General features: G+C 45.2%; 1 protein-coding gene across 1 annotated transcript in view; it reads right to left on the bottom strand.

Annotated features, from left to right (window-relative positions):
• The window catches only part of T265_01493 (hypothetical protein), a gene marked incomplete at both ends in the record, with an annotated part of 60,500 nt that extends 36,923 nt beyond the window's left edge, over positions 1-23,577 (bottom strand). Inside the window, 5 exons of the mRNA XM_009165534.1 lie at positions 7,916-8,732; positions 9,237-9,538; positions 10,961-11,166; positions 17,357-17,420; positions 23,371-23,577. Coding sequence (XP_009163798.1) covers positions 7,916-8,732; positions 9,237-9,538; positions 10,961-11,029 — 1,188 coding nt within the window. The remainder of the gene's footprint in view (positions 1-7,915; positions 8,733-9,236; positions 9,539-10,960; positions 11,167-17,356; positions 17,421-23,370) is intronic.
• Between the last annotated feature and the right edge of the window lie 529 nt (positions 23,578-24,106).

The following is a 24,106-nucleotide window of genomic DNA, read 5'->3' as shown; positions in this document are numbered from 1 at the left end:
GAGTGGTCAAAAATTTGGCATATCAGAATAGAGATGTGCGCTTCACATACCAGAAGGCTGTCAGCTATTCCTTGACTTTGTCACTGAAGTCTACTAAAGTCCATCTTTTGAGCAGCTAGAAGTGGCGCTTTTGAGAACAATTTACTCAATGAGCCAAGTAGTACAGTTGTATGCAATTCGAGGATGTTGGCATTAGGTCTTCGTAACCGGCTTCTCCATAATTATTACGGAGTGCATGGGTCCATTGAAATTTATTAAGCAGACATGAGCAATGCACTAAATCAAGTAAAGGAAAGTCCGTTGCACCTGAACTTTGATGTCCAATGTACAACATACGAGATGCCCGAGAATAGGGAGGAAGCATACAGAAATAAAATACAACACACAGCTCAGAGCAGTAGCGCCGCGGTGCAGCATCATACGGGCAAGCAGAGTATAAGGGAAAATTGCCGTAGTGGATAAACGTTTCATTTTCGAAAGAGCCAAAACTATTAAAAATTCAACAGAATCCGCAGGTATCGACCCCCGTTGGAACAGTTCCGTCCGGTCCTGGTAAAATTAGTACGGTTTTTCCACACGAACATGGGGAAGCAATGGACTCGCGTTTCGTCCCTATTGGGGCTTCCCAGCAGCTCATATCCCCGTCCTGGCGCGGATTTGAACAACGGACATGGGAGGTTAGGGCGTTACCTCTAATCCATCAGCAACGTCAGTGAGAGTCTCACAAGGGGAAGTTGATCGATGCCTGTTTATCGTGTCTGCTTGGGCCCCAACTGACTGTAGCTAAGATATCAGCAAAGACAGGTCTTACAACACCCTGAATACCATGTTGCGTTGATCGATGCTGTTTATCGTGTCTGCTTGGGCCCCAACTGACTGTAGCTAAGATATCAGCAAAGACAGGTCTTACAACACCCTGAATACCATGTTGCGCCGAGCTGAAAGCTCAAATATCGTGGTGGTTGCCAGCGGTATGATTGCATAAGTGTGCAGGCTCCGCGTATGTGAGACTCAATTAGGTCAACAGGGGGATCAGTTTGACCCCGGTCATAAAGAGACTGTTGGCGTCACTGGTGCTTAGTGACCTTATATGTTGCGTTGAGCAAATCTTCACACTCCGTCAGGTGCTGGAACGGCGCTATACGTATAAGCGAACCACAATTCCAGTATTCCTGGATTTCCAAGGCGCATTCGACTCGGTTGACCGGTCTGTTCTTCTTGAGACCAAGAAGGAATGCCCCGGAAGGCCTCCGGACGTGTGGGAGTGTACGGAGAGCTCTCCAAAAGCTTCCGTACACAAGGCGGTGTCCGTCAGGGATGCCCACCCTCTCCATTCCTTTTTAACTTTGTGATCAAGGGACGTGTGTATCAAGTTACGGTGCGGGCTGTGAGTCTTGGCCCGTTCGAGCAGCAGAACTGAGACGTCTACAGGTGTTCGACAGTCGTTGTCTCAGAACCACAGCTCGTGTGGTTTGGTGTCGGCGAATCCGTAATGAGGCAGTTAGAAAGCGAGTTTTTGGTTGTGTAACGGGTAGTTCCATTGAACAATGTGTCCAGTTTAAAAGGCTGTGCTGGTTGGGACATGTGTTGCGTAAGCCTAGCCATCGTTTGCCGAAGAGAGTGCTGTTTCCCATGCCCAATTCAGAGTGGCGTAAACAGAGAAGTGGATAAACCTTGACTTGGAAGAGGAGTATGAAAGAGATCACGAAACGCTTGGGTGCTGTCGGTGCTACTCACCTTCCAGGATTGGGACCGCGTGATCCTCATTGCGCCTGATTGGAGACACTACAAGATATGGCTGCCAACCGGTGTCAGTGGCGACCTTGTTGTCACTTTCTATCCAGATTGCCTGAGTGAGTGTCTGGTGGTGTAGGCACTACATTCATTCGCCGTGCAACTTTATTCTTTTCTTTAAAAAAGGCATTCAAATAAATCATGATTGTATGGCAGTGGAGCATCGATGTTGAACACTGATGTCATGCGGCCGATGATGATGACTAAACAGGCGAGAGGGTCAACACACTGTACTCAAACTTAATAAACTGAGACATCAAACGATGGTCCAGTCGTAGCACCTTTTGTGTGTATATCTACCATACCAACTCCCCCCCCCCCCCCCCAAAAAAAAAAAAAAAGGGGCGGCGAGCCAGCAGCTGGATACTGAAAACCATGGCGTAACTTTAACTAAACCTTCATCATACAAGCTGGGGAACGTGAGAGTCAAAAATCTTTCGCAACTTAGTGAACTTGTATAGTACAACTCTCTTCCATATGGTATTTGCCTCCACATACAAAAGTTTGGTTGCACGACCCCCGGCTAGGCATGCTATATGCGCCATAGGACTGAATATCGTACCTGGTAAACAGCTGTTTTAGACAGTTGCCAAATTTACTACGTTCAGCTGTAACACCTGTCCAATGCTTAGCTGCCATGCCACCTGAAAGAATCACGAATGCTGAGATACTACCAGGTTGCCTAGACAGAAGCAGTCGAGATGCAGAGGTCGGGTTCGAATCACGGACCATCCAGTTAGTAAGTTCGCGCCTAAACCGCTGAGCAATCCTGAGCTCATGAGACATCAGCGCCGAAAATAGGTAAAAGTGGACTAATTCCTCCTTGCGTTGAACGAGATGAAAGAAGTGATATACTCTAACACTATTGCTGAAGAACTTTCGGAGCTGGTCCACTAGTGTGCGAACACAGAAAGTAGGCTGTACATAAAATTAATGGAAGGTAGATAGCCTTCTCACCTGAATCGGCGTTACACTCTCATCCCAACTGTGGATTCAGGATAATTGATTAGAATGGATACTTGGTTGGTGTTGTAACAATAAGCTGTGGTGAAGTGGGACCGAAGAAATAGGGTGAAGACGACCGAAACTAGACAACTAGATCGATAAGCGCCATATCGTGGACGGACAGAGGCCACCAGTTAGTTCATCATACCGTGAAAGCACTGGAAGTCTAAAACCTCAACAAGTGTACTGCGTGGTGCACAGATATTGTGCTCCAGTGGCTTTAATGATTAATGCAGTGTTCTTACCTCCATTCGATGGACAGCGAAGCGATCACAGCCGGCTTCCGACGGGCGTCGGCTACAGGGAGACCATGTTGCGCGGCCGACTTCCCCAAAACTACAACCATACATTTGGGCATTATGTGGTATGTTGTGTGCCCGAGCAAGATAAAGCAACACCAGAAAGTGCGTATATCATCTACCCATCCTGCAAGAGTTCATTTTTTATCATTATCCGATTAACACGCAAGTCAGTCAGCCCTTAAACTCCCCAGCCTCGAAGATAAATGCGTTGTCTACGTTGTCTATTGGCTCATGACCTTCGTCATACCGGCCTTCGTGATGAAGAAAAACCATCTTAGTTGGAATTTGATTTGAACTTGTTATCAAGGGCTTTTCAGTATTATGAAGTTTTTTGAAAGTTGCTAGATTGATCCTTCACCGGATGTGCTCACCAATTCGTCAGATAATTAAGAGATGATATGAGAAACCATCAATCTACACCGCTTGAAAAGTCTGACGGCAAAATGAAAATACTCCAAAAAGACCAAGCCAAGCATGAGAGGCGTAACGCAACGAAGATGCACGAGACTTGTCCAGTCCAGCAAAACTGGTGGTTGTTGCGAGTGTTTTTTTAGACAAGGGTGAACAACTTAAGGCATAGCACCCACGTAGGCCCACCTGGTGAGCGATCGAACAAAATGGCATTACGGTGGCCAAATGCACGTAAACGACACTGTTCAGAAGTAAAATAATTTGACACAGACTACAAACAAAATAACGGCCATTCGACACCACTGGTGTACAGATGGATTAAAGGGCAAACAGGTTTCGTGGTCTTTCGAAAGAAGCTAGACCGTCAAACAGAGTGAAGCCAGTCAGTACCGAAGAGCTAATATGTTTCCTGAGATTCTCAACAAACACTCAGCCATTATAAAGGAAACTACTCAGCCATTATATTTTTCACTTTAAGTATTGATTAGGTTGACTGAAAATTTTGTATAATCGTGGGGGTGCACTCAACTTTTCGCAGTGCAGTAAGTTTTTCTCCATAAATGTGAACGCAAAATGATGGGAAAATCACCAGCCAGAGCGGAACGCGGTTTTCACGGTGAAACAGGAATAGGGAAGTTTGTGACAGCTTTGCTTTAGGGGCGATGCACTATGATAACAAATTCTTAGCTGCAGGTGGCCCTTAGTTTGCTTGAAGAAATCCTGCCATTAAAGTGCACAAGTAACGGTAACTTGGAGGGTTGAACCTACACACAAAAACCATCACCGTTCCAAACCTGAAATCGATTTCGTTTGTGAGAAATGCATCTCTTGCAAAGACGTAAAAGTGAAGGACATAAATGGACACGCAGCTATCAAAAAGGCTAAAGAGATAGGAGTAGAACCCGTATTCGGCACTGAGTCATCTGTTTAACTGTTAAGAATACGGTGCACATGCACTGGGAACCCAAATATATGGAAGCCAACAGCATTCAGTCGGTTAGAAACGTTAATCATAACACGTATCCGACGGTGAATAACATAAAACTGAATAGCTAAAAAACGCACAATAGCATTATGGGACCATAACGGACAGCGAAAACCCGGGTGGCCCTCTTGGAAAAGGCAGTTCAATGAGGATCTCATCAAGTGATTCCGCGGAACGCTCATACATAAGACAACCTGATACATTTGAGATACTAATTCTCGTAAACACATACCTAATGGATCAACAAATACACCCACTGACTCTTACAACTGTAAAATCTGAAACGACAAGTAGCTAGGCGTAAATCAGGTTTCTGAAGACAATCACCCAAAACAAAAGGACATGGAACTACTTACAAAGAACCAGAGAAGATAGGAATTGTCACAGTCATGTTTGTCTGATTCAGCAATCCTGTTCGTCTGTCAACTACTGTGATATTAACGTGGTGCGCAGGGGCCATTTGGGGCCAAGGCAACAACAAAACATTCACATGTTAATTCTGCGTGCGCAATGCGGGTATAAACAAGCATACACCTAAGGTTTTTACTGCCGATATCAGACGTTGTCCATATCCTTCGGATTTGTGTGGCGGCGCCCGACACGCGACTTTGAAACAGATTAATGAACAGTGCCCGCCAAGTGTGCTAATAAGGCATTTGAGTCTGTAGTCAGGGGCTGTAGTCAATTAAGCTGAGTGATGGTTGCTTTGAAAATTACGTTTGCGTCTAATCTAAAAGATTCACTCCACAGAAGAGGGGAAAAGAATAAGCGAACGTTAGGTCGATCAGCATAAGCCATTTATCTTTGAGGATAAACAAGTTGGTTAATGAACACTTTTCTGAACCTCGCTGCATCGCGTCAAGAGGCGAGTCAATCTTCCGGATAGAATGTTCACTGAGTGGCCACTAGTAAAAAATATTTTTATCAAGAGCGGCTTTACATCCGTGGTTGTTTTGCGTTGACGATCTACCGCCCGACACGCTACGGGTTCTCAAGAGCAGCCATCCTTCAACAGACCATTTAGATTACTCGATTTTGAGAACAGATTCTTCGCGTTTTGTTAGGAAATAATGGAAAAAGATTGTTTTATGCTAACGGGCATCAAACTACGGAAGCAGGTATATAGTCGGTCTAAGTGGCTTTATGGTATGTGCTGATGTACTGAACCATCAGTCGTTTGAGCATCGTATTTAAGGCAAAATACAATCCACGTTTTCTACCGTAGACCGAATCGCGGTACGAACCGCAATTAATGCATCAAATACTCCATCCCAGCCCACCTCACCTTTCACAACTACAGATATACCGTCTCGTGACAACGATAGCAATCAAACTTGACGATTATCAATTGTAGTCGGTGCACCTCTAAACACGCCTGCATAGAGTAGCTCCATCTCTATGAGGATGCCTAGACGTTTGAATACCAATCCGCTGCAGGTGCTTTGGAAATTTAGGACAGGTACTATGGCACATCGGAGTGAAGGTAAACTCCAATGCTCCTCCGTAGCTATATCACGTTCGATCACCACATAGTTGATAAGATTTCTGGCTACGTTATGAGGCCACCCAATTCGCTTATGTAGCATATCCATTGCCCTCATTAAGTCGTCGTCTGGTGATAGCACACCCTCTATAGCCTTTTTCATCTAATCGGTAAAATAGTGGATCGAGTACATCAGCATACTGGAGTCTTCATCAAATACGTCGGCGACGTTGACTTGAAGGCTCTCTACAAACTTTTGAAAACTTCAGCGGAGTCCCATTAAATTTGCCGTTTCTACTTTTCGTAAAGCCACAGTCGCCAAAAGCGCTTACACGAATCGTGGATCCGTATTGACAGATCTCTCCAGTTATCAGCCCTGTGTACCGCAGATGCATCGCTGGTTGTCTTCAGATGTTTCATCATTGTAACAGGCACTCCAATCGGGGAACACATCCAGTGCCACCGACTACGATGGCTAGGTCACGTGCTACGCATGCTGAGACACCGTCTACCAAAACTAATGTTGTTGTCCGTGCCTGACTCAGAATGGCGCAAACCGCCAGATGGACAGCGTATGACTTGGCAGAAGAGCGTGAAAGAGATCGAGAAGAGTTTGGGTGTTGTTGGTGCTGTACGCCTTCCAGGATGGGGTGCCCGTGACCCCGTCTGTGCTTGGCTGGAGACATTGCAAGAAATGGCGGCTAATCTATGTTAGTGGCGTTCATGCTGTCAGTTTCTTTCCAGATTGTCCGATCGAGAGCTTGGAGGTGAAGGCACCTCAGAACGCTTGAGATAGGCCAACACTAAATCCCCTCCCTCACCCACTCTTTTTCTCTTCTTTTCACTCTAGGGCTTTGGATATAATTAGACGAACCTTGTGGTTAAACGGCAGTGAAGCATCAATGTCAACACTGATGTTGCTGACTTCACTTTCCGGTAGCGATACGATAGAAAGATAGACGACCAAAAGAGTTCATCTGGGATGTATATAGTTTGAGACAGACGTCCTGTACTTCATCTACAAAGACTGTTACATGGATGGTCCGTCTGGTTTTAAGATCTTACATCTTCATTTCAGTGAGAAGGTTCAGAGAAGGATGCAGAACACTCACACGTTCTGGGAAGCCCAAGTACAAGCAAACCGTGTACAGTAGAGTCCCGGGTATAACCACGTGTATACAAATTATGTGGATCTTCGTCCGAATAGTTGCACAAGCTTGTGAAAGTCCAGAGAAAGTCTTAAGAGGTTACAAAAATCATGAGAAAAGGATGCCCAGAGACGTCAACCAGATGGCGTTCAACGACACACTACGAGTAAGTGCATGGAATATTCGCGAATAAGACAGCTTCGTATATGGGAATAATTTGAAACGTTAAATGAAGGAATACCCGCACTAAAAAGCACACCCATGCGAGGATAGTCCAACTGTGCGGCAAGTACCCTTGGGAAGCAGTATGTAAATTATCAATATCACATGCAAATCATCCGAGCACACGGGCTCATCGAAACAAGGAAAGAAAACTTAAAAAGGATGTATCGGGGCCCCCAGTCGAAATAAAGACGGACACACAAATCAGAAATGACCCAAAGAACTTACAAGAAGCCAGGCTCACAACTAACGAGTGACGTCAAGGTATAACACACAGGTAAGGAGGTAGTCCCCAGCCAAATGTACACTGATGGTGCCTCCTCCTTTGGTGACGATACATTTGCGAGTTAATTTCCAATCTCAGCTAATGGGTTAATAGCCACCTGATCAACTACAAACCCCGTAGAGATCTTGCAGGCTTGTGGCCGTAGGAAAACAGGGCGAAGATAAAATCATCAACGTACGAGAGGCAGAGTCAGAGGCCAATAATAAAAAAACAGCCGTTATCAACGACGGAGTTCCTAGATTGGTAGCATGAATACGGAATTCAGGAAGTAGCACTAACCTTAACTTCGGGCGTGACACCACCTGCTGAAGTTACTGGTGAGTCCTTATTACTCGTATTGGGTGACAAAGTTTCACGATGACCACTCAGAAAACTGGACTGCGTTTCGTAGAACGAAGAAGCTGCGTTGCACATACCATCATACCAAACAGAGTTGACCTCGGCGAGCAGGGGTGTCGATCCAGAAGGAGATAGAACGGGTGATGCAGAGTTTGCGGTTTGCACAGAAATCAAAGCTGTATTCGGGAGCGGAACTGAGAGCTTACGTTTCTTTGTAGACGTCCCCGATGATCTCCGTCTTCTTAATGGGCTCTTCTTAAAGACATCACCTGTAACGCAGAAAACAAGGTCATCCGGTATGTTTTCTACTGGATACGCACCACCGTCTGGGCCGGGGTAAACGTGGCCGAAATTTCGTTCCTCAGAGTGAGAAGCCACTGAAGCGCCATGGGGGTTACCGGCTAAAGGTTGCATCGGCCAGGATTCTTCGGTTTCATCTTCATCCCCTTCAGTCAGTGCGAGTTGACCACTGGAGACCTGAGCTCCGAGATCATGTTTCAAGGGTGAACGAAGCGAGGCAGTTGGTGCGGTATCTTCAGATAACAGATGAATCGAGCTTGAGGGAACAGTGTGAGCCCCGACAGAAAGATTCGTTGGTACCAAAGACGTCCCACTTGTAGTTGGGCAGTGGAAAATATTGCGGTCGTTCACACCCACAATATCGACGGTAGGATAACACGGAGCAGGGAAAATTGGTTGTTCGGGAACCAATTGAGCTGATTCAATCAGATCGAATGCAGGTGCAGAAAATGGTGGTCTGGCAAAAGGAAGTGTATCTAAGAATCACTGCAGTGGACTAAGGGTATCCAACATAGCGTAACATATTGCAGATTAGATGATCCAACTACGGTATGAAATGGGTGTGATGTACCACACAAAGAGGGACCGTTAAAACCAGTTTCCTGTACGAAAAACTCTGCCCACCAGTTGCAACATAACTGGGGAACATAAGTGGACAAGCGCAGTATGTTACCAGTAACAGAACAATCTCAATCAATTAAGTTAAAATCAGCTGTAGAACAACCCCAGGGATGCAAAAGGTCTGAGGCAGTGCAAAATGGCCGAAGCCTACATGGGAGCGATCGAAAAGCCAGAGGTGCTTCGTCTCGCTGAAGAATGGTTAGGGTACCTAACCCTATCAGGTCGGAACTGAGCCACCGTTTCTGACCTTGCACCGTGCGTCAAAGTTTGTGTATCACAGGAGAAGGTGGGATAGGTAGAAAAACCAATTGCCATTAACTTCCACTAATATCTGACTTACGTTTGGTGACTGTCACTCAATTCAGTGTGTGCAGGGATATTGCTGCCACCGACATTGGTAGAAATCAATGGCTTGGAGCGATGTCTACTGGCCATTCTGTCAGATGGCACCCAAGTTTCTTCGGCAGGTTCAAGTGAAGTGGAACGATTGCCGACGCGGGTCGAGATATAAGATTTGGAGTCACCTTCACTGACTGCGCTTGCTGAATTGCCCCCACCGGGATGAATGGCAGTTATGTGTGTGTGCAGAATACCAAGACATACGGCAAGTAGGCATGGGACAAGCACATCATCCTGTGAGCCCTGTAGATAATTGACAGAAAAAGAAAACAACTTTGAAATAAAAAATGCAGTAATGCTTGGAAGCCACAACAGCCAAAAAATTAGCGTATGAGGTTAGGCCGCGTAAAAACAGAAGAATACTAACTTGTCCAAAAAATTCGCATCCATGCAACTCGAACTATCCAAACCAGTAATACACGGGGGGGGGGGGGCTTTTGTCCTAAAAGCTTAAAAAATATTATGGATTTAAAAGCGATCGCAGAAGAGTATAAACATCTTTCACATCATCCACGGCTGAAATGCCCACAACCCTTTGCTATGACTAATATTTGAACACGGCAAAGATCCGCGTCCCCTGGGACTCATTACCGCAGTACTTTAGCGCAGTACCTCAACCGCGTGTACCGAGGCTAGGAAGCTACCCTAGTTCCGATGATCTGAAAAAAATTTTCCCAAACCGAAAAGTTCCGTGACCATCAGCACTGACATGACACAAGTCTCTCCGTCAAAGAGCCTAGAACAGATTAGGGTCTTCGATCCCAAAATATTGACCGGAAGCAAATGACGATCATTGGTCTTTTATGGCAGGAACTTCGGTTCTCCGACGAATTTTGAAAGAAGTGACGTGCCCATAAGGAGTAAAGTACTCACTCGAAAGATGATAGTGCCTACGTGACGCAAACTGCATGCCGAAGGACGGCGTGTGTCGCAAAGCCTTTTCCGCGCAGCTGTGTACAGCGTTGGACCAACCCCAAGGTAGTCAGGCTTTGACTTGGTAACGAAAGATGAAGTCCTTCACCTTCGAACAATCAAGTAAGCAAATGCAGCCCTCCTAGAGGTGGATCCAAAGAGAAGACACCCCAGTGGTACTGACAGAGCCTAATTGCTAGGTGAGTGGTACTCGTGCCTCAATGGACAACTACCCTGTTCCCCTCTCCATAAAACAGATAGGCATATTCGATGCAAATTAATTGGCTTAGCCGTTACAATCAGTGTCTCGCCGCTCCCTTGTCAATCTCCCTAGGCCCCCGTCAACGTAGCAGCAGCCACGTTACAACACAAAGTACTAGAAAAACCTAGGGCAATTAGCAGCCAAGTCATTTGAGAATCGTCTCTAAGGCGTAACTTGCGAAATCCTGAGTATGATCTGTCCAAACGCGGAAAATGCGTCCTTTTTGCGGTTTTCTGCTGAGATATTTGCAACCAAAGTCAATCAAAAGAAAAGTTCGATGGCGCCAAAAATCTCCTTCTAGTGTTGACAAATACTTGGTTTGTTCCAACGGCTACATGGACTGGATTTTAAATTCAGGGTGTGACCCCATTCAAAATCCCGTGTAAGGGCTGATGGTGTTGTTTTGGTGAAGTGAATAAAGAGCATCCGAATACATGTACGCAAAACTCCAATCAGCAGGTTTTTAAATCAGTCATGTTTAAAAAACTGACCCGACTTTTGTCCACATCAATCAACAGAAAGCAAACGGCCTGCACGAACTGTAGAATGAAGTGCAACATTATATAGGCGGTCCAACGAAACGACAGGTGTTTGCGCCAATATTCCCAGTAGAAAGGCGCGAACGCTGCTCGTAAGATTCCGAGTGATAGGGCGTGCAACCAACCATGACGGGGCTTGTTTTTAGCGAACACCGTTCCTGGACAATGAAAGAGAAAAAGAAGCACAGCAGTCAAAAAGCCAGGGAAATCATTCAGTTAGGCAAACGACACCCTAAAGAAATGTCACCTATAATAAAACGGGTATTGCTAGCATTGCCTGCATTGCTAGCAAATGTCAAAACGCCACTCAAGATACCAACAAAAAATCCACCTTTTGGTGACAGGAAATAAAAACACTGAGCTCGAGGAAGGTTCCCGTGATGTGCGTTGAAGCGGGTAAAGTGGTAAGTACCCGTTTGACGGTAACTGGATAAGAATGACAATAAGACAAATAAGAATGACGATAGGAAACACGGGTACGAAAACCGGGACGATGTGTATCACGGGATACCAACAACCGTTTGCGATTTTCGCAAAGCGGTATCAAAAGTGCAAAGTATTCCGAGGCCAGGAAGCGATTCCAATAAGCCTACCCGATGCATTCATTTTTTACCAACTGGAGGGGAAGTAAATTGGGAAAAGATGTGGCGGAAATATATTGTTTGAACACGGAATACAGACGAAAAGCTCATCGGCTTCCAAGGGTTTTCCGTACAAAAAACGTAACACATGTCGATGTGTAATTGACTGTAACCTTTGTATCTTGAAGAGGTCGAGATTGTAAAGTGAAACAATCTGGTGTTTCGTTGGGAACCATGTTCCAAGTACAATGAGTATGGATGCCTCTAGCTGAAAATCCGAAGATCGATCTTGTTATGCTTGAGACAGCCAATGATTTGAGCGTCAAGGTCCTTGGAAGGGAGTTGAGGTCTACCTAGAAGTTAACCGGAAGATACTCGTCAGCTCCACTCTGTAAGGATGTTTGGTATCGTATGGAAGCCAAATGAAAATCTGAAAACAAAGCTTCGAATCTTTGTAATGCACTACTCATAAGGTTGCTGAAAACCCATCGACAGCCCACGACCGGTTTCGCCCTTCTTGGGGCTCATCAGGTAGGCGCAGTCCCCCGGTTTCAAATCGTTTTTTGAAGGATGGTCTGTCGTCCGGTATTCAGAAGGTGTCTAGAAGCATAATGCGTCTAGCCAGTGTAGTGGACTCAGTTTCATTAGTGGGTACATTAGCGTGAATACTGTCACACGCTCCCTATATTTGCCAACTGCTGTTTTGGGGCATTAACGTATCGATCTACTGAGAAGTGTGTGGCCAGGTAGGGTAGTTCTGCCGGTCGCCCTAAGTGCCGGGTGCGTCATTTCGGTAGCACGCAGGCTAAAATTCGCGATCACACAATAACGGGCATCTGAACGATCCCCACAAAACCTATCCATCTTCTCAGGCTTTCAAGCGAAATGTGGTCAGTCGTTAACGTACCCTGTTCGTGTCCATTATATCCTGTTACTTAGCATACGGAATACCAACAATATTTACAAGGTTGCTTGTGAGATGTTTGACTCATTCAAACATGACCGTGAGTGTCGAGATTGATTGTTCGGCGGGATGGCTGTTTGAAGAGTTTCTGGAGTGATAATGAGTACTCGAATAACCAACCAACCAACAGTATTCGGAAGTTGGTAAGTTTGTGATAATTAGACTAGCTGCTGCGGTATACAAGCTACTTGTTTTGTTAGATTTCGACGTGCGTAAACCGCTTGGCTTGCTCAACCGTCCATACAACGTAACCATCACTAAGTAACCTTATTTGTCAGTAATTAACATTTTTGGAGAAGCAAGAGTACGACGGAAGGTTGGACAACACGAAACTGATTACGCTTTCAGCTTACTGAGTTTAACCGACAGGTCATACAGCTAGTCACTGGTTGCAGAACAACATTAGTTTTATACTGGGATAGAAGCCACTAGGAAGGGGATAATAATAATAATAATAATAATAATAATAATAATAATAATAATCCAGCTGTAACACCCTTCCGGTGTCTAGCTGCCACGCCACCGGAAGGAAGCACGGGGGCTTGGATACTGCCAGGTTGCAAAGGCCTAGACAGAAGTCGAGAGGCAGAAGTCAGTTCCAAACCACGGACCTTCCGGTCAGTAAATTCGTGCTCTAACCACTTGAGCTATCTCGCCCCCAGGAAGGAAATACCTGTTTCAAGATTTGCCCATCGAATCATGTCAATGGAGTTCTAAGAAGAGTAATTAATGCTACATGCCATTTTGCGCGAAGCAGTGTATAGACCAGCAAGAATGCATTTTAGCGCGTTTAAACCGAAGGTAAAACGAAAAGACAGTTCGAAAGCCAGTGGGTTGTACCACTGATAGATTACGACTGGCTGATAGATAGCACTGACACCCACCCCAGAAGCCTATCCGGCTCTGCGAACAATACGGAGTTTGAGGATTGAAATGGCCTAATTTCGGTGCTCAACTACCCAAAACTGAATACAACAAGGATCCATCCCCAACACTAATCAGTGGAACAAAAAACTGGGTATACATGAAGAAATGCGACGTATACACACTGCAACATTTTAAGGAAAATCATGAGGGACTACATAGAAAGGGCCTACAACTGTGTCCATCACATCCTTCGAGTGCGCTCAAGATTAATAGTATTTAAAAAAAGTTCTGAAACCACAGTTCGAACATACAAAACACTGGTCATTAAACGGAAAATACTTGGACTTCCATGAGGAGAAATTGCTTAAATGTGCCGATTGGGTTGAATGATCAAAGGAGAGATCCTCACTCACCGATAAGCTTCCCATCTGTGATAATCTAGATCATAAGTACGCGATGCACCGGTGAATTCCATAGTATGGAGAAATTAGAACATTCCGCAAGTGTTAGAAGCGGACAGCAATCCATGGTGAAAATAAGAGCCAGTGAATGAATATGTGAACTGAATATGTTGCCTTTCTAAACAAGCGTCAATCCATAATATTCGACTTCCTATGTGTTTCCAAGCTCAGTATTTCCGATCGGGAAGCTTCGAGCAAAGCTGTTCTAGTTTCTAGCTGATTTTTGTTAGCCAACAAGCAAACAGCTGACAGGAAACTCATATTCACGCGAGAAGCCAGTAGGCAATGGATCATGTGTCATGAGCCACGTGACTGAGGGATGTTAGCGCCATATTCGGTCTAAGTGCAAGCTAACCACCCGGCTGGTCGGCCAGTCGCATAGTATGATATGGTACTCAGTTCCCGACCGTGAAGTTGCGGGCTGGAATCATCGCAGAGGTCCATGGGATGCATGGTGTCGACGATTCCCAGGCATGAAGCATGTACCAACGCTTACTGGGATAGAAGTGCTCTACTTTTAGACTGCCGTCTTGAATAGATCTTCGAACTCTCTTCGCAGCTTAAAAATGACTGAAAAATTGGTACCATATTTCCTATCTGTTACGAAATCGAAAAAAAACGAATTCAATCGGATTATGGTGACAGCCGAGCTTCAACAGGAATGAAAGCATTAATGTGCACAAGTCATTCTAGGGGGACAGACTGACATATGAAGCAAGTACTGTTTCTGATGAAACCTTACCCTGGATTCGCGCTACTTATATGGTACCTCAACAATATGGAAGGGCAGACCCGTGCTCAGAGCGAAATAGTTGAAATGTACCATGAAAGTCCACTTTAGCCAAACTGCTGTGCCAAGATGGGGTAAAAGACTGTTCGTACAACAGTGTTTTACCGTTTCAAAAACGAAGTCATCCTCTGGAACGTAAGTGAAAGTATGAACAGTTCACGCGAAAATTAGGTGGAAACGAATGCTGTGCGAAAAAGCAGTGTGATAATGCAGACCAATGGGTTGCAACATGGACGGCCTAGTGGTTGGCGCACTCAAGTAAACATATACTTTTGACTGGTTAGGTCTTCGTGGGATGGCGCTCTCCAACAGTTCTGAAACGTGTCCATTCGTTGTTCACGAATAAAAGCTGACTAACTAACAGCAGGGTCGTTTTTGCCCACATCTGAGTAGCGGTCTTTGAAGCCGTATGAACGGAGTCAAAAGAACGCAGACGCAGTGGCTTCCAACTCCCAAGTGTTTAAAACACCCATATGCAACTTTGTTCTTATCGTTTGCGGCCTGAAGGTTCAAGAATACCGAAGCATCAATACGACTAACTGCAGGCACTTATGATCAAAAAAGACTCAAACATCTAACGTGGAGAAAGCACATTGAACGGAGCAGGTCTATGTATCGTAGAACAGGGAATTTCAGACACTTTCAAAATATCATGATCATAGTCAGCTAACGCTGAACGTTAACTGACAGTATCCCTTGATAACCACGAGTCGAGTTTTTTTTATAAAAATCGTGTGGTTATGGAATGGAGCTTATACCATCAAGTACTGAGTAGAGTTAAATGAGGCGCCGAGATTTCGGCCACGTGTACCAGCAACCAGCCAACAGCCTAACTTTTGTACCACGAACAACCAAACCCCACAACTCACTACTGTCGAAACCTGTGTAAGTTCTAGAATTCAACGGGACGCGACGAGTTGGTTGACCTCACTCATGATTCACTGTCCAAACCAGAGGCCAATATCTGTTGTCCACGTGCGTTTTTCAATTTTCCTGAGAACCCTTAAACGGTCTGTTCTCCCCGTGTCGCGTTCCCTGTACGAGACATGCGATATCTACATCGACAATTTGCAGGTCCTTTCAACATCCGCCCAAGATCAGTTTTGGATGGATCTAGTTACTTAACCAACAGCCGATGGCTGGGATGCCTGGACGGCTAAGTGTACCGACAACAGTAGTGTGGTCCTATTACTGCATTACTGCCACTAAATACATTTTAACCCCACCAGTCTTCAATACATCAATTAAGCTTGTTGAACAACATAGTTGATGTGCAAAACTTCAGAAACTTATTGTTGTTGCGTGTCAGCTATCATAAAATTTCCACCAACACTTAAAAGTTTGCACAAGCCAGTTATTTCATTACGGGTAGCTGAAAGCCAAAATTCAAAATAGAGTATATCTCGGCATCTCAGCAACACTATGGGAAACAAAATAGTAAAGTAAAGGTAAACCGACTGATATTTTCAAGCATGCTTATGATTCCACAACTTGAGTTGTTCTGTTTCAATGTCCATAAGGTGACTTGCGTATACAATGAGTTGATGTATTGCTCTGGAGCCACAGGCCAGTTGTCTTCAATAGGAGCATTACTGCCCCTATGAACATTTTTAACTTCAGGAGGGAATGCGCTTAGGTATCATTCAACTGAACGTGAACCTCAAGATGTACTTTGGAAAAAGGACACTCGGAGAATCACTGCGGTAAAAAGCCGGTGATAGAGGATGACGGAAGAGTGAAACTAGACTGTAGTCTGTACAGCGTCCAGTCCCAAGACCACTCGGTGATCTTAGTAACCGCAAGCGCTGGATCCGCCTAGTATCTTAACAGGATATTGTTTACTTCACTAGACTGGACCTGAATCGATAAGGCATACACACGTTTACGCACACAAACAAATGCCGGTAAGCTACCCCAGACAAGATGGTGTTTATTTTCTGTGTTCGAGATTCAGAAATCCACTTAGCGATATTCTGCTTACAAACAAAATAGCTGTCTACTGGCACCTCAGGCATCTCATGGTCATTTCGTAGTCAAGCTAGGGTGTATGCAAAGTATCTTTTTGTCAAACGACGAGCCGTGCGAAGGTCATCCGCAAAATCTTGTCTAAATGAACCATTGAGAATGCTGTTCAAAAGCTCCTCGCGTTAAAATGAACATTCCGTGAAACACTGGATAACTTGTACCCATCGCTTGTTTACTCAGGGTAATGGGCAAAAAAGACGAAAGTAAGATGTGATGACTGAACTTTGACGGCGCAAAGTTTTGTGTAAGTCAAGTTTACGAAGAACCAATGATCTACTTGCTATCGATGCTTTGAAAACAACTTTACTGGCACATATCATGAGACTTTATACCTATTGATCGATTCCACATCCATGTTCTCCCCGGTCTCGTTATGAATAAGAGGATAAAGTTTGCGGTGTTCGGAAATTACGGAGAGTGATATGTTGTCTTCCAGCACGGTTGCTCTGGATAACTGTCTACAAATTACAAGTGGCTAAAATAACCTGGTGACCTCTATATGGGTTATTTACGGAGCATGGAATGGTGAATCCATACGACTCACAAAAATAGATTAACGGAAACAAGCACTCACGTAAACAAACTTAACACCTTATCACATGGAATTTGCGGAAAAAACAAGGCGAATGAAACCCTGATGAAAAATAAGAAGACACTTACCACGTATAACATCGACATCAATGAGAAAGGCATTGTTTTCCTCCACCCCTTCATTGTCTATATCCTGTGGGAGTAACAGCAAAAGAACTCCCAGTCACAACTTTCCTCAGTGGTTATAAGAATCATTAATAAGACAACCTGAATTAACTAATGGATAAAGTAGTGGGACAAAAATTATCTACAATAAAGAACTGAACGATAGATAATGTACCCAAGTTGCTGATGTATTTCTCCTTGGAGGGTACACTGCAACGCATGTTCGGAATAACGGAGGGCGGAAGTATTACTGCATTCAACTGATATTGGGGGTACGATGTCAAATTCTACACAGAAACGTGACACTCCACGAATGCTGGGTGGGGAAAAATTTGGGTTTCTTGGGTCATTTCTTTGGGCAAAAAATCTTCAATCAAATACAGCATACCTAGAGACCGAAGTCGCAAAGCCGCTGAACACACACCACATTCTTGTGACTGGCAAACCAAAGTTCACCATCATCATCAGTGACGGCAATACGGTGGTAATACATACCTGTGCTTAATTGCCACACAACCATGAGGGAAGGAAGGTTGACAGAGTTACGAGTAGAGAACAGTGGAAGAGAGAAAAGGGAAGGACGGGAAGCAGAGAATCCGGGGAAGTTATGCAGAGTGGCATTATTGAACACACTTGTTCAACCGGAAAGCTGTACTATATGGATAAGAAAAGAACTGGAACCATAATATTCGAAATTCAAATATTGGCGTAGTGATGGACAGCTCGGAGTCTAGAATGCAATTGCGTCTCTGTGAACCCATGGACTGGACTATCCCTGTTGTCTGGAGGAGCTATGCGAGGCCGTTGGCCCTCCGGGTGACTAAAAGTACCTAATGAAGACTGTTTACCATCAGAACTATTAAAGTACTGTGATTACATCCTTCTGACACATAACTGAATGATTTAGCAAAATTTGCAAGCAACGGTGTGCACATTACATGGGCCAAGAGCGTCACTATTTCCCCTCTCATTAACCAAGACTCTCCGTAGATTATCTTCCATTTAGCGTTAACAGCAGATGGGAACACCAGATGAGAATACTGGTAATTCACTAATACACCATCTTCCATTAAGTAACTTGCATGTCACAAAGAAAAGGTCCCATAACGTACAGATCGTGATTATGCTTAGATATTCAAACCATTGAATCTTACACAAGCCACCTACTTTCTAGACATCGCGAATGAATGTGATTATGCGGGCTGAAATGCCCTCACTATGAGAATCTCCAAAGCACTCGGACAGTCGCGCCCTATTTCAGCTGATTCGATCAACCTGTAAAAACAAGACATGTTAGTGAAACTATATGGGAAAAAGACGGAACGGTAATTAATTCCCCCAGCGATCGTCTTAAGCGATGCGCTGAGCAGTGATGTCACTAGAGGACTTCTGCTTCACCAGCGTCTGTTACCATGGGGATCTGGGTTAATCTACCTAGCAGTATACGAATGGCATAACGGCCCAAAGTAGATGAACAGACAACCGAAGGGGCACCCCTCCATAAGTTGCCTCTTTCATGCCAACAAGTTGATGGGAACGTATGATATTCCTCGCACATAACACTATCTCTAGGTGATTTTGACTTTGTTCGTCCCCTGTTTCCAGCGCACTTCCTTAGCCATTCATAGCGGGGTCTGGCTTGATTGGCTTCTCTTGCATGCGCGGGTGAATTGCTCTGCCACTGCGCTGACCTTGTCCGATACGAAGTTAAGAAGTAGGTGAAACGTCCCAGATATATATCGTCCGATACGAAGTTAAGAAGTAGGTGAAACGTCCCAGATATCTCAGGCACACCAGTGCCGCTTGCCCTCGAAACATTTATTTTTGATCACACAGGCTAACCTCACATAGCATTATCCGGCCAAAAGAACAGCTAAGGGAAAATGATAGGTGTCCGAGCGCCTCAAGTCAAATCAGACCGAATAATTCGGGCTGCTCATGGAGGGACGGGATACAGGGTAGTAGTCTGTGTCGATTGAATCCCAAATGATCCTAGAAAACGGCCATCACAGGTAACAGCGTCAGTGTGGACATCGAAGTTTTTCTACCTTAAAACCGATGTTTGGTTATCTGTAAGGTCTTAAAAGTGGAAAAAGCAAGAAATGGGCAGGGAAAGGTCCTGGTGCTAGGTTATCACAATCATTTTGATGTATCGACACCTTTGAGCACCCAGTTGGACAATCTGAACAGAAACTCGCATCACGCACACAACTGACATCGGTCAGCAGCCATTTCTTACGTCTCCAACCAAACACACGGATGGTCATGGTTGCTCCATTTTAGAAAGCATACCGCAACAAAAAACAGCCAAAACGTAGACAAACTTCTGAGCATTCACACGCCCACCTCACAATGCGCACCAATCCGGGCATGAACACTCAGCTTGGCAGACGATGGGCCGACATGACTTGCACAAAGCCAAGCCAATGAAGATAACACCGGAATTTTTCCCGACTGACGTAGCTGTTGCACAACCACACTTCATTGCAGTCTCACTGCAAATTCGTTGACCCTGTCCAATGTCAGGAGCCCTCTTGATTATCGACGGTCAAAAACCTGAGGACGCCTCAAAGTATCCGTCCGCAGAGGCCAAGTCTCGTAAATATAAGAAAACAGCCGCTATCTATTACATGCGACCCGAGACCAAATGCTATATCTTTGACACCACCTGTCGCAAGTTGGCGGTGATTCTAGTCTTTGAGATTCGTGCGTCGATTTCATTAACTACAATTTTGTCAGAGAAAGCACCAAAATCGAGGTGTATGAAGCTCTCCAGAGCCTCCACTTTCTCTGCTTGAATTTCGAAGGAGATGTTCTGAGACACTCAGGAACATGACTTTGCACTATATGGGTGCAATGTGGCCGCCAAAAGATTATATGATGATGGCCAGTTTATTTAATAGCACACCTGCTTCATGTTCGTCTTCAAAAATTCAAATGATATCGTCTTCATAATATAGGCCAACAAGGTTCTCACCTACAGCCAGAATTTTGAAAACTTCCCGAAGCTCGTTTCGTTACCTCATCGCCCGGCACCACCTTCCGTACGGAGGCCTTTGGGGAGCTCGTTGTGCATTATTACACGTCCAGGAGTGGGTGAAAATGAAGACCGGACCACTTTTAACCCCTCGGATCCCCACTATTAAGCTCGACTACAGAGACATCATCACCATCATCGACAGCATGACATCAGTGTTCAACATTAATGCTTCGCTGCCGATCGACAGAATTGAAAAAATGCGAAGAATCAACGACGCCAGGAGTTTTGTTACATCGTGAATCAGGATGACGTTTCTGTAGCTGCCAAATTCACTCTGTACCTTTTTTGAAGAGGAGCACCAGTTGTCTGGGGTGATATCCTTACCCCGAATAAGTTGGACTCATCACAGTCTCCGGGGAGAGCATGTGGAATGAGGTCAGCACCAGACCGATGACAACTGAGTAAGGTAAACATACCATTCACTTGTGAGACTGAATGAATTCGATATTCCCATGTTGCAGGCCAGAAGTCCAGGTAGGCAGTTCCTCTTGAGATCTGTAAAGTACCTTGGTTTTATTATCAACAAAAATGGTCGTAGACTCGTCCCGTCCAAAATCTACGCAATTGCGAGAATACTCTCACCGTCATCATCTCGCTGAACTGAAGTCTTTTTCGGTTGATTAGCGACTACAACGCCTTCCTACCATTATACATCGTTTGGGAGAACCCTTTACCAGCATATGACCAAAGGACGCCGGTTGGATTGGTCACACAACTGTAAGCTTGCATTCGAAGTGAAGAGGCTGTTGCAGTCTGAACTTCTACTCACAGACTTCAATCCCAAATTTTCTACCGTTCCCACAACTGACGCATCCAAGAGCGGAGTTGGTGCGGTCGTTGATCACACATTCCCTCATGACACAGAAGAGATGATCGCTCATGCCGCAAGGTCGATGGCTCCACCTAAACGGAATTACGGCCGTATTGATAGGGAAGCGCTAGCCATCATTTTTGGAGTGAAAAAGTTCCACAGAATGCTTTACGGCCGGCACTTATGCTTGTGACGAATCACAAACCACTGCTGGCTATATTTCATTCCGATAAAGGTATCCCGGCCTACACAGCCAACTACCTACAATGACTCTGCTCGGCTACAACTTCACCATAAAGTATGTGTCAACCGAGAAAATTGGGCAGGCCGATGGGATATCGCGCTTAATTGCGTCTCATGAGTTGGAGCCAGAAGATGCCGTCATAGCAATCATCGCCGTTGAACCGGAAGTCCATGCAGTCGCGTTGGAGACCATGAAACAACTACAAGTGACTTTTGACGCGGTCCGCGATGCCACTAAAAATCGCAACGTACTACAAAATGCAACGGAGTAACATCAATCAAGCTGACCACCAAGAGAACTCCAGCAACTTTTTCAACGTCGGTGTCAGTGGCTGTCTTCTCTTTGGTAACTGAATCGTCATTCCCGCCGAACTTCTCCAGCTGGGGCGAGATGGCCCAAGTGGTAAGAGCGCGAATTTACTGAACGGAAGGTTCGTGGTTCGAATCCCACCTCCGCCTCCCGACTTCCCCTGTCTAGGCTTGGGCAACCTGGCAGTATCCCAGCCCTCGTGCTTGTTTCGGGTGGCATGGCAGCTAGGCACCAGAAGAGTGCTACAGCTGAATGCTCCAGCTGATCCTAGCTGGAGGAGAGATAAGCCACAAGATACTCGTAGCTAAGTATGGATGAGCACATAGAGCAGATATGTCGGGATGGTTTCTGATGCGCAGCTGCCCGGAAGTTACCGAACCGACAGTCGCCACAGTCAGTCAGATAGCACATCCATGTGGATTTTGCCAGACTAATTGATGGACAAAGCTTCCTCCACCAAAATCTCAATAGAGAAGTCAGCAAGCATTCAGATCCGTCAGTCAATCAGTCAATTGAGCAAAAGCCGATGAGCGTTCAGACATGCCATCGATTACATGTGTTCAGGCATTTCAAAGAACCACGGTCGATGTCAGGTAAATGCGTTAAGAACGGACCGGACGACAAAGTCAAATGCGCCTTGAAAATCCAGGAACATAAAGAACTGTGGGTCATTTATACATATGGCCTTGTTCTGGCACCTAACGGAGGTCTGGTCAGCGCAACTCCAACCCGGAGGGAGTCTCCCTTGCTGATTTTGACTCGCTAGTTTACGAGCCACCATAAGGCAGCGAGGTCATGAGTTTCGGTAAGGTTGGGGTCAAGCAGACTACCTTATGGTCGCCACACTTACTACGGGCCCCTTATCTAAGAATGGTCATCAGCCTTACTTTTCCCGTTGTCTGGGACAAATATAGATCAGAGTAGTGCTGGCTGAGTACTTCACCATCTATGAACTATACGGGTAGGAGGTCACCCATTCCAACAGCTCGGCGGTCCTTCAGAGAACCCTCGAAGCCGAAGGGCATTCTAGGCTCACCGTCCAGGTTTCTACATCAGTCGTAAGATTCAAATTGGTGACAGCGGATGACCAAAAGAGTTGTTGATCAGAATGCTCCACCAAACGGTCAAGGCGTTCTTCCTTACTCAGTGCAGTCGCGCCACTCTGGTCCTTGATGGATTCGCTCACTCGTTTCCGAATACTAGTCGCATGGCTATCACAAAGTAGTCTTCGGGTATTCGTGTTTTTAGGCTTAATTCGGTCCTTTGGCGTTTCGTGTCCACCAGGCGTCACGTTCGGCACGCTCAGCTTCACTTGACGTCTGGTGATTCATCGGCACCCAACTGAGCGTCGATAGTGCAAAACCCGCCCAGTTGCTCGTTCGTGTCAGCAGCGACTACATAGTTTGCGCTTTTAGACCGACGTAATTAGGTATACTGAATATATTCGCCTTAAGGACAACAGACAGTTATCCACAAAACCTTCGACCAACGCATACAAAACAAAATGAAACAAAAAGAAACGGCCAACTCTTTCGGGGATTTTTTTCTCTCAGAAAATACAAGATGAAGCCTACCTGTAGTATACGCTGTTCCACGCTTTGCTCTCCAGTTTGCTTGTCATAATTGCCCAACTATTTGCAAATGTTTTGTTGAAAAACTAGGCCAACATACTTTCGATTGAAAGTACTTAACGTGTGATATAATGTTCCACATCCCGGCTGGTATTAGCCGTCAGACAGCATCCCTCACGGGTAACCCCAAAATATTTGAGTGCTCTGCAGGCCGAGAACTCCCACAATGGATAATTTAAACAACTTGACTCCGTAGTTTTAGATGCTTTTCATCGGTGTGGATAGAATGCTTACTAGTGATTCAAGAGTTTCTGGTTGACCCAGTAAACCAGGAAGTCATGAGAATCTACGTCAAGCGTTGAGGTAGTGGACAGGACTAGGGAACCTATGCTCCCAAATTCAGCCTGGCAGATTGGCGGATGACCTCCGGTATGAATACAAGTGTCGAGAATACAAAACAGTTTTTCTCTTCATCCACTGTGAAGCACAGTATTGTGGACACCTCTGATCAGTCAGTTTATGTTACTGCCCTGAGGATGGACGGGAGAAAACCATAAATATGGGCAGATTTACTCCGTGCCCTGGAGGAGATGGAACGCCCCCTGATGTTATGTAGGACTAAATGGATAACTTATGACTTCCCAAGCTGCTAGTGTTATAGATTTTTAGTGGCTGCAAAACAACAAAGTCTTCGTTCTTTTGGTCACAGTAAGTACCTGGTTGACTCCGACCATCGGAC

Source organism: Opisthorchis viverrini (genome assembly GCF_000715545.1).
Source record: "Opisthorchis viverrini unplaced genomic scaffold opera_v5_16, whole genome shotgun sequence".
Lineage (NCBI taxonomy): Eukaryota > Metazoa > Platyhelminthes > Trematoda > Opisthorchiida > Opisthorchiidae > Opisthorchis > Opisthorchis viverrini.
The sequence above is the reverse complement of the archived record's forward strand: the minus strand, read 5'-3'. Positions and strand labels throughout refer to the sequence as shown.